At 39.7% G+C, this 14,770-nt stretch overlaps 1 protein-coding gene across 3 annotated transcripts in view; it reads left to right on the top strand.

Moving 5' to 3' along the window:
- Positions 1 to 14,770, top strand: part of TEC (tec protein tyrosine kinase) — a 101,570-nt gene that overhangs the window by 70,923 nt on the left and 15,877 nt on the right. The window contains exons 4-9 of one of the 3 annotated variants that reach the window (XM_006101274.3): positions 2,261 to 2,342; positions 3,024 to 3,152; positions 5,275 to 5,315; positions 6,403 to 6,578; positions 8,342 to 8,407; positions 13,092 to 13,146. In XM_006101274.3, coding sequence (XP_006101336.1) covers positions 2,261 to 2,342; positions 3,024 to 3,152; positions 5,275 to 5,315; positions 6,403 to 6,578; positions 8,342 to 8,407; positions 13,092 to 13,146 — 549 coding nt within the window. The remainder of the gene's footprint in view (positions 1 to 2,260; positions 2,343 to 3,023; positions 3,153 to 5,274; positions 5,316 to 6,402; positions 6,579 to 8,341; positions 8,408 to 13,091; positions 13,147 to 14,770) is intronic. The other 2 variants (XM_023764797.1, XM_014466638.2) reach the window with 2 other exon arrangements.

Below are 14,770 nucleotides of genomic sequence, written 5' to 3'. Positions count from 1 at the left end.
CATTTTCCCAGGTGTGAAAATTCGTGGCCCAAACGAGGCAATGTAGATCCCCTACATCTCTCTTAGTGCTCTATCTTTCCCTCTCTTATCATGTCTCATTTTCTGTCTTGTTATAAAGTATTTCCTATCCACATCTTGAAAATAAGGTTCTTGTTTGATATGTTTTTATATCTATGTAGTCCCCATCAAAATGCTAGTTGGGCCAAAACCGGTTTGGCTCAGTGGATAGAGCGTCGGCTGCGGACTGAAAGGTCCCGGGTTCGATTCCGGTCAAGGGCATGTACCTGGGTTGCGGGCACATCCCCCCCAGTAGGAGATGTGCAGGAGGCGGCTGATCGATGTTTCTCTCTCATCGATGTTTCTAACTCTCTATCTCTCTCCCTTCCTCTCTGTAAAAAATCAATAAAATATATTTAAAAAAAAAATGCTAGTTGGATTAATTCATCACTGAATGAAATATGACACTATTGTTCTATGGTGCTCACATTGCTCTTAGACTAAATTTATTTGATTGAAATGATGGGAAGGAATTACCTATTGAAGATGGCCAGGCACAGCCATTTGCCAATGAAAGAGCTATTTGTGTTCAATCCAGTGGCTGTTGATGTGGTGAAGAGAGGCTGCTAGCCACACACACACACACACACACACACACACACACATACTCTAGAGGCTCAATGCACAAAATTCATGCAAGGGGCTCAGACCTTGCATCGACAGTGGCTTGCCTTGGCCCGAGGCAACTGCAGCCACCTAGGCCCTCGCAGCCCAGGCTTCGTCTGGAAGGTCGTCCAATCTAATTAGCATATTATGCTTTTATTATTATAGACTAGAGGCCCGATGCACGAAATTTGTGCAAGAGTAGGCCTTCCTTCCCCCGGCTGCCGGCACTGGCTTCCCTCTGGCACCCAGGACCCGGGCTTCCCTCGCAGCCTCGGCTTCGTCCGGAAGGATGTCCAGTCTAATTAGCATATTATGCTTTTATTATTACAGATTATTATAGATACTAGAGGCCCAGTGCACGAAATTCATGCAGGGGTAGGGTCCCTAGTGGCTGCCTGCCACCGGCTGGGGCCTCCCTTCCTGCAGTTGGTTGGCCAGTCCCACTCCTTGGTTGAACTCCCCGTCGAGGGGACAATTTGCATATTAGGCTTTTATTATATAGGATTTTAAATCTTTATGTTAAAAGTATTACATATGTCTCCTTCTTTTTCCATTTTCCATATATATTTTTTTACACAATCAAGGTGTTTCTGCCTTGTGACAGACATTAAGACCAAAGATAAAATTCTTGGGTTACTTTCCCAGGTTTAATTTTATTATTAACTAGAGGCTTGATGCACAAAATTCGTGCAAGGGGCTCGGCCCTCGCAGCCCCAGCTGCCTGGGCCCCCCGCAGCCCCGGCTTCATCCAGAAGGTCGTCGGCACTACAAAATGGTCATTCTGCTGTTTGATCTAATTAGCATATTAGCTCTTATTGTATAGGATACTAAAAGCATGAGTAATAAGACTATTTAGTTGTTTGATGGAAGTTACCTCTAAAAGAGACACTGGTTGGAAGTTTGGGCTTTGGAATCGGGATTGTGGCTTTCTGGAATACCTGGCAAATGATGACAGGCAAGTTAAGGAGCACAACATTATGGGTACCACTCTCAGTGCATTCTGTGTGAATGGTGCCTCCTGGTGTTATACAGGAGTGAAGAGTCCATGGATAGGTCTTAGTCTCTTTATCTATAAAATACTGATACCTTGATGGTAGGAATCCTTGAGTTAAGGTGTGTAAAGCACTTAGCATAGAGTTAGAATAGTCAGTGCTTAATAGTTAGCTACTGCAGTTATTTCTAGTGGCAAAAAGAAAGTATAGGAGTGATGCCTTAGGAGTAGTCCCTTTATCTACCAGTAAATAATATTCAGAAAAATACTGGATTAGAATCATCCCTGTTACACCAAGTTAATCTAAGGAGCTTTAGTGAATTAGGTCACAGGAAATAACCAGATTACTGAAGCATCCTGGCCTCTATAACTTTTTCTTCTATAAAGCACAGTCCTTTGCAAAATGTGTATCCTACTCGATGTAGACATGAAGAAATAGATGCATTTTGTGAGGCAGGAATCTAGGTTCTTTGGATCCAAAGTAACTGACTTTTATTCACTTATTTCAGGATCATTTATCAGTGTCTGTGGTACCAAGGGCTCTGTGCTAGACAAAGTGCTGTGTCTGAGTATTTCTCACCGACTCCGTCTTATCTTTTATTTTAGGTTGTTCATGATGCTAACACACTTTACATTTTTGCACCTAGTGCACAAAGCAGGGACCAGTGGGTGAAGAAGTTGAAAGAAGGTAAAACTCCTATAATGAAATATTAATCTGTATATAATTTTAGGACAGACCATTATTATTACTAAAATAGAAACACAGCTAATGTATCTTGCATTTATAATCTTTTACTATACAATAAGTATTTCTCCAAGGACATTCTGTTACCTAAGTGATACATATTGAAGATAACTTCTTTTTTTATAATCTGATTCCTTCTAGTGGTATATACATAGTTTCTAAGAAAAGCATGGTTTTATTTAGTGCATGATATATTTAAAACCAATAAAGCACTGGGCTTTTATGATAACGGGATTTGATATTTTCTAAGAAATTGACAATGTAGTCAACATTCGGTGTGGATGAACTGACTTTGCTTAAAGTATTTAAATGAGTGGTTTGTCCCATACGACCCTCATTGCTTCTTCTGTAAAACAGAATGGTGGTGGGCTGACTTCTTTGCTTATCCATTACAGTGTAGCCCAGATTACTTCTGCTAACAAAGGTGCTTCACAAAAAAAAAAAAAAAAAGGAGGCAAAAGAGAACCATATGGATTTTTCTGAATGCTGGGTTGGATGATGTTATGAGGTAGTTCTCATAATAAATATGGAATCTGAGAAATAAAGAATGGTTGACTGTTACTAAAGAGACATTATCATCTCTGCCTTATTTCACTAATCATTTAATGTGTTTATGAATTGCAGAAATAAAGAACAACAATAATATTATGATTAAATATCATCCTAAATTTTGGGCAGATGGGAGTTATCAGTGTTGCAGACAAACTGAAAAGCTAGCACCTGGATGTGAAAAATATAATCTTTTTGAGAGTAGTAAGTATTCGTTTTGTTCTATGATTATATTGTGCTCAGGATGTACATATTATTGGTGGAGTGAGAAAGTGACATGATTTTGATTTTGAGGTTGGTTAAGTATGGCCTTTGCACTTTCTAGCACAGCGTAAATACTGGGCAGGTGTACTTGTAAGAATAATTATATTTAATTAGTAGTGGGATCATTTCATGGAATCACAATGTCTAATCAGTTTGTGGGGCCTTTTATCACAGTGTGGAAGCCTGCTAAAAATGACTATTAAAAATGTGAGCCTAGTATGGCACCATCATCACCTTTTTTTTCAACTGTATTGAGGTATAATTGACATATAAAATTGTAATATATTTAAAGGATAAATGTGATGATTTGATCAACTTACGTGTTGTGAAAGGATTCCTCCCATTGAGTTAACACATCCATCACCTCACATGTTTACCCTTTTTTGTGTATGAGTGAGAACATAAGTTATACTCGCTTAGTCAATTTCACTTAAACACTATAGAGTTATCAATTATGTCACTGTGGTATACTTTAGATCCTCAGACCTTGTTCATCTTACAATTGAAAGGTTGTACCCTTTCACTAACATCTCTGTTTTCCTACTCCCAGCTCACTTTTCTATGAGTTTTGACTTTTTTTTTTAAGATTCCACATATAACTGATACCATATGGGTGACACCTATGGAGTATCCCCCAAAAATGTGTACACGCTTTGAATGATTATAAAGTCAGTGTTTGTTAACATACAGTTCGTTTTCAAAATTTGAAAGAATCTACAGAAATACTTTTTTTTGTCAATGCCTGTTTTCAAACTGATGACCGTCCTGGTCCAGGCACTGCTGATAATGCGAAGCAGTGGAATCACAAACATCAGGAATCATTTTCTTTGGTATATGTGCACCCTCAATTCGTTAACTATTGCCAGTTTTGACTATAAACGTTATCTTTTATGTGTCCCCATAAAAAAAAAGTCTAGTGGATAAGCTTTCTTTGTTCAAAGCTTAGTCTGGTTCACCCATTATTTCAAATCAGTTAAACTTGAAAAAGAGTGAAAATTAAGTGAGTTATTAGGTGTTAAACTGTATATACATTTTTGGGACACTTTGAATAAATATAAAGGCAGTGTTTGTACTTCAACTGCATTTTCAAACTTCCAGTAGCATCTTAGGGTGAAATTCCTTTGTTCAAAGCTTAGTCTGGCCGAAAAGAATGAAACATCAATTGAGCTACCAGCTGTTAAAGTGTATATTTATGTTTTGGGGACACCCTGTATGTCACATTTTCAACACACTTATGTTGTTTCTATACCTTGGATATTGTGAATAATGCTGCAGTGAGCATGGGAGTGCAAATATCTTTTCGAGGCATTGATTTTATTTCCTTTGTGTATATATATACCCAGAAGTGGTATTGCTGGGTCATATGGTAGAACTATTTTTATTTTCTTGAGAAACCTCCATACTGACTGTACCAGTTGACATTCCCAACAGCAGTGCATGAGGGCTCCCTTTTCTACATGTCCTCACCAGCATTTATCCATGGTGTTTTTTGTAACAGCCCTTATAATAGATGTGAGGTGATATATCATTGTAGTTTTGATTTGCATTTCCCTAAAGACTAGTGATGTTGAGCATCTTTTTATATACCTGTTGGCCATTTGTATGTTTTCTTTGGAAAAATGTCTTCAGCTCCTTCGCCCATTTTTGATTGTTATTATTATTGCTATCGAGTTGTATGAGTTCCTTGTATGTTTTATGTATGTATCCCTTATCAGATATGTGGTTTGCAAATATTTTCTCCCCTTCCATAGGCTGCCTTTTCATTTTGTTGACGGTTTCCTTTGCTTAATAGAAGGTTTTTAGTTTGATATAATCCCACTTGTTTACAAAGACTAAAGAAGGTCCCAATCCCTATGGCCTTTACCACCTGTTCAGAAAGACAGAAATACAAACCGACTTGAACAGCATGTTAAAATTCTGTTGCAAATATTAATACAAGCAACATGCACCATAGTGAGAGAGTCAGAGTGGAATTCTTGCCTATGTGTTCATTTTCATTTTTCCTTAAAATGATCAATCATTGGTAGATGGCATGTTGACCTACCTTTGTTGTCATTTTCAGGTATAAGAAAAGTACTACCTCCAGCACCAGAAACAAAGAAGGTAGGTGGCCTTTAACTTTGGAAGCACTTGCAGTTTATTGAGTATGCTTATATTCATTCAGGTGATGCTGTATGCCCCACCCCAACCCCCATCATATCAGAAACAGATATGCTCTAGCTTATTTGATTTTTTTGGGGTGTCAAATAGTATTAATTGTATCAGATATTGTACAATTAATAGTATAGTATTAATAATATAGTATCATCTGGCATTTTGCCTGTAGTTTGGCTTCAAGAATTGTATAAGAGGCCCAGCCGGTGTGGCTCAGGGGTTGAGCGTCAACCTATGAACCAGGAGGTCAGGGTTTGATTCCCACCCAGTCAGGGTGTGTGCAGGAGGCAGCCAATCAATGATTCTCTTGCATCATTGATGTTTCTCTCTCCCTCTCCCTTCCACTTTGAAATAAATAAAAAAATATATTTTTAAAAAGAGAATTGTGTAAGAGGTGTGGGACTTCACAGGAATATTTTCGTCTTAAACCCGCAGTCTTATGGCACAGGAGTGACTGCGCGGATTTAGTGACATACCTTTGAAGAGTGGGATATGGTGGGAAGCACAGGTACGCTGGACCCAGACAGGGCCTGATCCAACGTGAGTCTGATAGGAGTGACCTTGAGTGGGTTACTTAAAACCTTGTTTCCTCAGTTGTAAATGGGGAATTATGTGTTAAGAATAAGTAGGTACTAAGTGTGTGTCTCGCACACAGGAAGACAGATGTAAATTCCTTTGAGTGGGAGGAGACCAGATAAAAGTCTCCACTCCATGGTGTGTTTCCCCATTGCAGGCCGTTTGAGCAGCGGGTCTCCCTTTTCTGGTTTCTACTCACATATCACCCTTCCTTCTTCCTGGAAAGCTGCCCCTGCCTCTGAGCAGAAGCCTCTTGAAGTTTAAAGATAGTGTTTACTCCTGTCCTATATTCTGAACCCCATGAGAGGTCCAGTAGCATCAGGCTTATGGGCGGGTTCACCAGATGATATGAGGCAGACTCGAGGGTTCTGCTTTATTCTGTGGTGATGTGTGAATCACTCGGTGTTTGACTGCACACAGACGGAAAACTAAGCTTTCACACGTTCTCTCTTTTTCTTAGCGAAGGCCTCCCCCACCAATCCCACCTGAAGAAGAAGATAACAGTGAAGAAATAGTTGTAGCTATGTATGATTTCCAAGCGACAGAAGCACATGATCTCAGGTTAGAGAGAGGCCAAGAGTATATCATATTAGAAAAGAATGATGTTCATTGGTGGAGAGCAAGAGATAAATATGGGTAAGTGTTCCCTCTCTGTGTGTGACACACGGTGGGGTGGTGGGGGTTAAGTGCTGAGAAGAGGAAAATGTATAACTCCCATGGAATGAGACTGGTTCCGCTGGCCATAAGAGAAAGTACACATTATTACTTTGCAGTAATGCAGTGTATTTTTTTTCTCTTCTTTTTTAAAATATTTATTTATTTTTTAAATTTTGTTTTATTGCTTAAAGTATTACAAAGAGTATTACATATGTCTCCTTTCCCCCCCCCTCTTGACATTCCCCCGGCCTCCCCTACCCCCCAGTGTCTTGTGTCCATTGGTTATGCTTATATGCATGCATACAAGTCCTTCAGTTGATCTCTTACCCCCTCTCCCGCCCCCCAACCCTCCCAGCCTTCCCACTGTAGTTTGACAGTCTGTTTGATGCTGCTCTGCCTCTGTATCTATTTTTGTTCATCAGTTTATAATGGTCTTTATTATCCATAAATGAGTAAGATCATGTGGTATTTTTCTTTCATTGACTGGCTTATTTCACTTAGCATAATGCTCTCCAGTTCTATCGATGCTGTAAGGCAGTGTATTCTTATCAGTGATGCAATAAATGTGAATGGATTGACCACTTCTTTCCAGAAATTAGAATACATTACACTGGTCTCTTTCTCATTCATGATATGTTTAATTGGATTATTTTGATCTTGAGAAAAACTGCATTTTTATGTTTTTACCCCCTGAGGTAAGTAAGAGAGAGAGAATCTAAATGTATGTGACTGTATGTATAAAATACTTGCACAGTCAGGCATGTGCTAGCTCCTCTTAGCAAGAAATAATATCTGGAGACAATAGTTGGGGTGCTGGGATTCTAACTGCTACCGGATTGTCATTGCTTCTAGGTCTTTCTCAGTGTAACAGAGCTACACATACACACTTTGTGTGAATGTATTATGAGTTCTTACTAATAGTTCCAATTCAGAGTGAAGATTGCAAGGTTTTCACTCAAGTTTTAAATGTTATACATGTATCTCTTCTTTCTAATGTGGAGAATCTTGGCTTCTACCAAGATTCCACCTATTATGAATTCTTCTTAAACTGTAATGTGTATAAGAGTCATATGGGGTAAAAATCAAAGATTTCTTGGCCTCACATAGACCTTCTCAATTCAGATCTCTTGGGGTATGACCCAAGAATTTGCCTTGTTGACAAGCACTCCAGATAATACTGATATAAAAGGTCAAGGACTGTCTTCTATGAAATAATGTTCTACATGAGGTATTGGAGTGGTGGGTATTTTTACCCAACACTTTAACTTTTCTGAAGTATTGGTTTCTTTAAAACTTCCCAAGAAATTTTGAATTGAAGACCAGCATCATGGAATATTGGGAAGGGCCCTGAACCTAGCCACAAGTTCAGAGACGAGATCAAGTGCTGGCCCTGTTGCTGGCTTTGTGTGGGCATCATTATATGTAAAAATAACGGAGATAACCCTCTTCCTGGTGTGGGACCTTGAGAAAGCCTCTGAATCTTTCTAAGCCTTGGTTTCCCCACCAGAAAGTAGGTACAGAATGCCTGCCTATTTCAGAATCATTGTGAGGATCAAATGAGGAGGGACTTTGTAAAGCATTAAATGCTATCGCTGTATTGACTTATCGGGGGTCAGCTAGTCTTTCTTATAAACTTTAGGCAATATTATACTTTAATTATTTTAAGAAGGCAATAATCTTTCTTTTAATAACCTCTTAGTAAGATAATATCAATTTACCTAAAGTATTTTTCTTCTTTCTAGGAGTGAAGGATATATTCCAAGTAATTATGTAACAGGAAAGAAATCAAACAACTTAGATCAATATGAGTAAGTAAATGTTTATTTTGTAAATGTGGAGAACCAGAAAGTGTTTTCATTTCCTAATTACGTAAGGAATTGTGGAGGTTAATGGATATCTTTCATTATCTTTAGAAGGTGGCACTAACATATGCTTAACTTAGTTGTCTAGGTTGTAAAAGGTGCTGAGAGAATTCGTTTCTATAATACACTTTACCTGAAGGTACTATGTATAAATGGTTTCATACAAGCAATACAATTGAATTTATTTTAAACAAATCACATGTTAACTGACTTTGAAATGCAAGATCGTTGTTCATTCATTCAAGAAATCAGAATATAGTTTCTCAGAGTGGCCTTTAAAAAACGTTTGATTATTTTTTTCTAAGTATAATAATATATGATTATTGTTTTAAAATTGTTTGAAAATATTAAAAAGTTAGTAAGAAAAATTACTCATAAATAAAATAGATCTGTCAACATTAGCATATTTTTCTCCAGTCTTTTAAAAAATAGAATCATGCTATAGATAACTGTTTTATATTGTGTTTATTCCACTTAATAGAACATTATGAATCTATTTCCTCGTGTCATTAAATATTCTTCAGAAACACTTTTATAACTGCATTATATTTCTTTGTCATAAATTTATCAAATACTTGCTGAGACCTTAGCATGTATCAGGTACTGTGTTAGGCCTAGGGGGTATAGCCAGGCATGTGACATGGATGTGCAATAATTTGTATAATCATTTTCTTATTTGTGAGGCATTATGTTTGTGTAGGCATCTTCATATGTAAAAATAACTGAGATAACCCTCTTCCTGCTTACTGTCTTAAACCAGATCTCTAAAAATCAACGTACTGGGCTAACGGCTAGTTATGAACTGGCTAACACCCCTAGTGCATGCAGTCCGATTACTTTACAAAGAAAGCAATGGGCATACTATTCATATGCCACTAGCCGTGCATGGCCAGGTTTTAATGAGAGGCTCATATATAACAAACACTCTTTTGTGGTTATACTAAGGAAATGGACTGATGTTTCCATTTACTTCTTTAAAAACACCACCAACAACAATAACAACAATGAAAAGCTGTTTCCTCTGTCCGTGTCACTTCTTATAACATGAGTATACCTTAAAGATCTAGAAAAGGATTAATAGGTTCAAAAGTGACAACATTTAGTGGTATGATCCCTCAAGGTTGTTTATAAGTAGGCGATAGAATAAAAATATATAAATAAAAATAGTGTTTCTATTCTTAATATTTTTGGAGCCCGGCTGGTGTGGCTCAGTTGGTTGAACATCATCTCATACACCAAGAAGTTGCTGGTTCAATTCCTGGTCAGGGCACATGCCTGGGTTGCAGGCTCCATCCTCAGTAGAGGGGTGCAGGAGGCAGCCGATCAATGTTTTCTCTCTCATCAATGTTTCTATCTTTCCCTTTCCCTTTCTCTCTCTCTCTAAAATCAATAAAACATAGTAAAAATATTTTTAGAAAAATATAGCCAAATCCTTAGAATTAGAGAAGATACTAAAAGGGAAAACTTGGACCTGATTTTAAAGTGATCGAGAACTAACAGGTCAAGGACTGTCTCCTATGAAATAATGCTCTACATGGACAGTTGAGGTATTGGAGTGGTGGGTATTTTTATCCAACACATTAACTTTTCTGAAGTAATGCTTTCTTTAAAACGTGCCATGAAATTTTTAATTCAAGACTAGCATCATGGAATATTAGGAGGGGCTCTGAACCTAGTCACAAGGGCTGGCCCCGTTGCTGGCTAGGTTTGGGACCTTGAGGAGAGGGGTGTACTTGACAACCAGATAATCCCCTAAAATGTGAGGACTCCCTTATGACTCACGGAATTACAGATAAGGATTTTATGAAGTTTGTGATTCAGAACCATGAGTTTTTGGGTATAGCTTAGTGTGGAAATGTTCTCTCCTTTGAGGGCCTCTCCTCCTCCTCTGTGTGACTAAGTGAACTTGTGTAAGGTCTCGGCGTGGGAGTCCCCTCGGCCATGTGCCAGAGGTCAGGGATTCCACATGGCATTGTGCCACGCCTGCCAGATGAAAAGGGGAAACCTGTTCTTAATGTGACAGTCAGAGTTCCCCTTCTTCTCCTGCTGTCTTTCCACTCTTAAACGTCCCCAAGGTTAAAACGCCTGTTGGCAGCTGTTAAATCAAGAGTTCTGCTGTTTGTTTGGGCGAAGGAGCAGCCCAGGCAACACCCTGTCCACTGGGCTGGACTCAGGGTTGTGGACCTGAGGCTCCTAGGCCTGTCAGAATCCTAGTCAGGGCTCCTAATAACCCAGTTCTGACCTCCACAGCCAGGTAACAATTTGGGGAGGAAATGCTCAGAGGAACGGCTGCAGGAAAGAAAGTGGGTTCATGGTGATGGTCAATAAGATGTTCTTAATGGAAAGATGTTAAAGGAAGAAGGTGACAAAAATGAAAGGGCCCTTCAACAAGAAAAAGTCTAGAATAAGGCTTTGAGTTGGTGGCATAGGTGGCAAGGGCCAAATTAAGAACTGGCAAAGATCGGTAGCTGGTTCATTGGTTGTTTTCTATTTTTTTCTTTATTTATACCTGTTTTCTTTTTATGATTTACCCAACCCACCCTGCCCAAGAAGCTTGGCCGGGATCCTACTCAGTGCTTTCTGCGTAGGATCAAACCCCACTATGACATCTTGTTCCTCTGGGGTGTTTTGAAGTGACTAGCCAATCTGCAAACGTCATTCACATTGGAGTTGTGATATCTAAGAATGGAATGGCAAGTTATTTACAAATCCTGGGCTTGCTTTTTAGCTGTATAGTTCCTTCACCAAGGGGAGCTAAATGCCCCCTAACAGGCATTTCTGTGACAGGCGTGTGCAAGCTTTACGCGGGCTGGCACCTGCGTGGCAGCACTCTCTCCCACCATGAGGGCTCCTTCACATTATACCCCTGTGTGGATAGCTCTTCCTGACAGGACAGGTTCAGCAGAGTCACTATTGCCTCTGTTCAGAGAAAATTCAGATGTCCAGAGGGGCCAACCTTATTTCATAACATTGGAACCTCAGGAAATATGACCTTGGTAGAGGGTTTTCTGCCCACGGGAGGGCATTGAATACAAACAAAAAAAGTCAAGTTTAAAACGAAAGGCCTAAGAAAAACTGAGCTCATGCTCTTTGGCCTCCTTGCTTATGCAGTGGACCCTTGAACAACATAGGTTTGAACTGCGCAGGTCCACTTCTGCATGGATTTTTTTTTTATACTAAATACTGTTAATGTATTTTCTCTCTCTTATGGTTTTCTGGGTAACATTTTTCTTTTCTCCTGCTTACTTTATTGTATGAATGCAGTATCTACACTAATAAAAGGCTAATATGCAAATTGACCAAATGGTGGAACAACTGGTTGCTATGATGTGCACTGACCACCAGGGGGCAGAAACTCAACACAGGAGCTGCCCCCTGGTGGTCAGTGAGCTCCCACAGGGGGAGCACCGCTCAGCCAGAAGCTGGGCTCATGGCTAGCGAGTGCAGCGGCAGTGGCAGGAGCCTCTCCTGCCTCCGCACCAGTGCTAAGGATGTCGGACTGACAGCTTAGGCCCGCTCCCCTGAGGGCTCCCGGACTGTGAGAGGATGCAGGCCAGGTTGAGGGACCCCCCCACCCCCAGTGCATGAATTTCATGCACCAGGCCTCTAGTATAATATATACAATACATATGAATTGACTGTTCTGTAGGCTTCTGATCAACAGTGGGCTATTAGTAAAGTTGTGGAGCAGTCAAAAGTTATACTAGAATTTTTGACTTCTGGGATGGGAAGGTGGGTGTGTGTGTGTCAGCACTCCTAGCCCCTGTTGTTCAAGGGTTAACTGAAATCTCACGGAGAGGTTGGGGTGGGGCAGCAGAGAGAGTGGAGCACCTCTGAGGATGAAGTTGGCAATGGCAGTATCCATCTTTCCTCAGGAAAGATTTCCCAAGGGCTAATGAGTAACAGATCAGCATGCACTTGGGGCTGTGGCACGGAGTGTGCAGGGCTGCGGGAGGCAGGCTCCACTGTTTCGTCATCGTGGATTCCTACAGTAGAGCCTCGGTCACCTCCAGGGCCAGAACCAGTGAGTCTGGAGGACCCAGGAAGCCTGCTCTTCTGTTTTCCTCTGTTTCTTTCGACTCTTCCTGAAATTCAATAGGGAAGCCTCCATAATGACTTGAGATAAAAATCTATTGACTATTGGTGAGATGGGGGCTTGGGATAAGATTTAATTGAATTCAAGACAATAATGTAAAGTGACATTTCCTGCATGTTTGAGTCTGTGGAGGAAAATTTGTTCTTGCTATTATTATAATAAGTGAAAAATTGGAAATGATTTTTATTTTAAATATGGAAGAATAGCCTAAGTAAATTATGGCACATCCATACCATGATACATAGAACTATATTGTTTTGCAAAGACGTCAGTCATGCAGTTATATGAAAAATTTAGATTATGATATAACAAGTATAGTTTGATCCCACTTTCATAAAAATGTGTGTAGAAAATGTCTGGAAGTATATACGTTAAATGTTGCTAGTAGTTGTCTGTATTACTGAGATTATGAGTGATATCTTGTTCTTACTTATTGTATTTGTAATAAATGAGAAATATTACCTTGCTAAGTCTAAAAAGAATAACAAATAATTTAAGAAACCTGAGGTCTTAGATGTATCTTTTTCTGTTCAGATGGTATTGCAGAAATATGAATAGAAGCAAAGCTGAACTACTCCTCAGGAGTGAAGTAAGTGTTTATACTTGTTTCACGGTGTTGGTTTTAGCACCAGTTAATTTTAATGAATCCAGTCATTTCATGTACCTCTGTTCCTAAAGCCTAAAAAATACTGTAAGTACAGGGTTTTGTTTTCTTAATCATTTAATAGTGAACACTGGTGTATTAGTTTCCTGGGGCTGCTGTAACAAAGTCCCACAAACTGAGTGGCTTCAACAGTCGAAATGTCTTGTTTCACGTTCCAGAGGTGAGAAGTCTGGAATCAAGGTGCCAGCAGGGTTGGCTCCTTCTGAGGGCTCTGAGGGAAGGAGCTGTTTCAGGCCTCTCTGCTTCTCACCCTGTGTATGCCTGTCTCTGTGTTGCTATTTCTCCTCAATAAGGACTCCAGTCATTTGGAGTAGGGCCTGCCCTACATGACCTCATTTTAACTTGATTCCTTCTGTAAGTCCCCAAATAAGGCCACATACTGAAGTCCTGAGGGTTAGGACTCCAACAAGCTTTTAACAATAAGTTAAACCCATAACAGTAGATAATAGCTATAGATGGATAACATTTTCTTTACTCTCTTACTGATTTATTGTTTGCTTTGGTCCTAAAATGTGTTTTTCCTTTTTGTTTGAAGTTATTTGTGTTAAAATAATTAATATCAATAGTATGTTACTGGTCCAAAGACTGTGTGCCTGATACTTTGAAAGGCCAAAACTCAAAACTTCAGACTTTGGAGTAAGGAAAGCTTTATTGATCCAAAGGTGCCAACCGAGAAGATGGGAAACTAACCACAAATTCATCCTAAGAAAGTAGAGAGTTCAGGCTTCTTTTATGTCAAGGGAAGGGGAAATGGGAGGGGCTGTTTTTGTAAAACTCAGGAGCTAGCAGAATTCTTCTAGTGATTAGCATGTCCCTATGCAACCAAGCAGAGCTACTAGCCTGAGGCCATGGGAACAGGCACGCTTGGACAAGATGGAGTCAGAGACCCACATTTCCCTTAGTTAAAGTACATGATACCTTTTAGAAATTAGGTTTTAATAAAGCATTTAGTTGCCTTTAGACATAAATGTGCTGAAATTCTTACACTTTAAAAAGGATTAACTTGAAAGGATAAAATGTAGTACCGAGGAAACTATCATGGGCTAAGTAAGGTGACCCAAGTCTAACTGTGACTTTTCTAGCCTATTTCTCGTCTGTTAGGTGAGGAGTTAGATTAGCGGGTGACCTCTACAGTTCTCTGCATTTTTTATCCAGCTATTCCATTTATGAATGGTTTCCAGTCTTTTAAAGTCATGCTTTCTCATCTTATCTCCTGCTTCTCCCCACCAGGCAAGGTTTTGTTGGGCAATTGTTTCTGTAGTTTATGTTGAGAGAGCAATAACAGGTGACTTTGCTTGATTCGAATGACACGTAACCATGTGACTTCCCTGCAGGATTCTTACATGCCTCCCTGGTGACCCCACAATTGGCGGCAACTCTAGAGGAGTGGGTAGCTAGAGGACCTGAGGTTCAAATCCTGGGTCTGCTACTTATTAGCTGTGTGACCTAGAGCAAATTATCCAACCTTTCTGTGCCCATTTCCTTACCTGCGAAGTAAAGCCGGGATAGCGGTAGTACCTACCTCATAGGACTGTTTTGAGGACTAAGT

This window comes from Myotis lucifugus, unplaced genomic scaffold (assembly GCF_000147115.1).
Source record: "Myotis lucifugus unplaced genomic scaffold, Myoluc2.0 scaffold_349, whole genome shotgun sequence".
Taxonomy (NCBI): domain Eukaryota; kingdom Metazoa; phylum Chordata; class Mammalia; order Chiroptera; family Vespertilionidae; genus Myotis; species Myotis lucifugus.
Note: the sequence above shows the minus strand (reverse complement) of the source record. Positions and strands in the feature narration are given on the sequence as shown.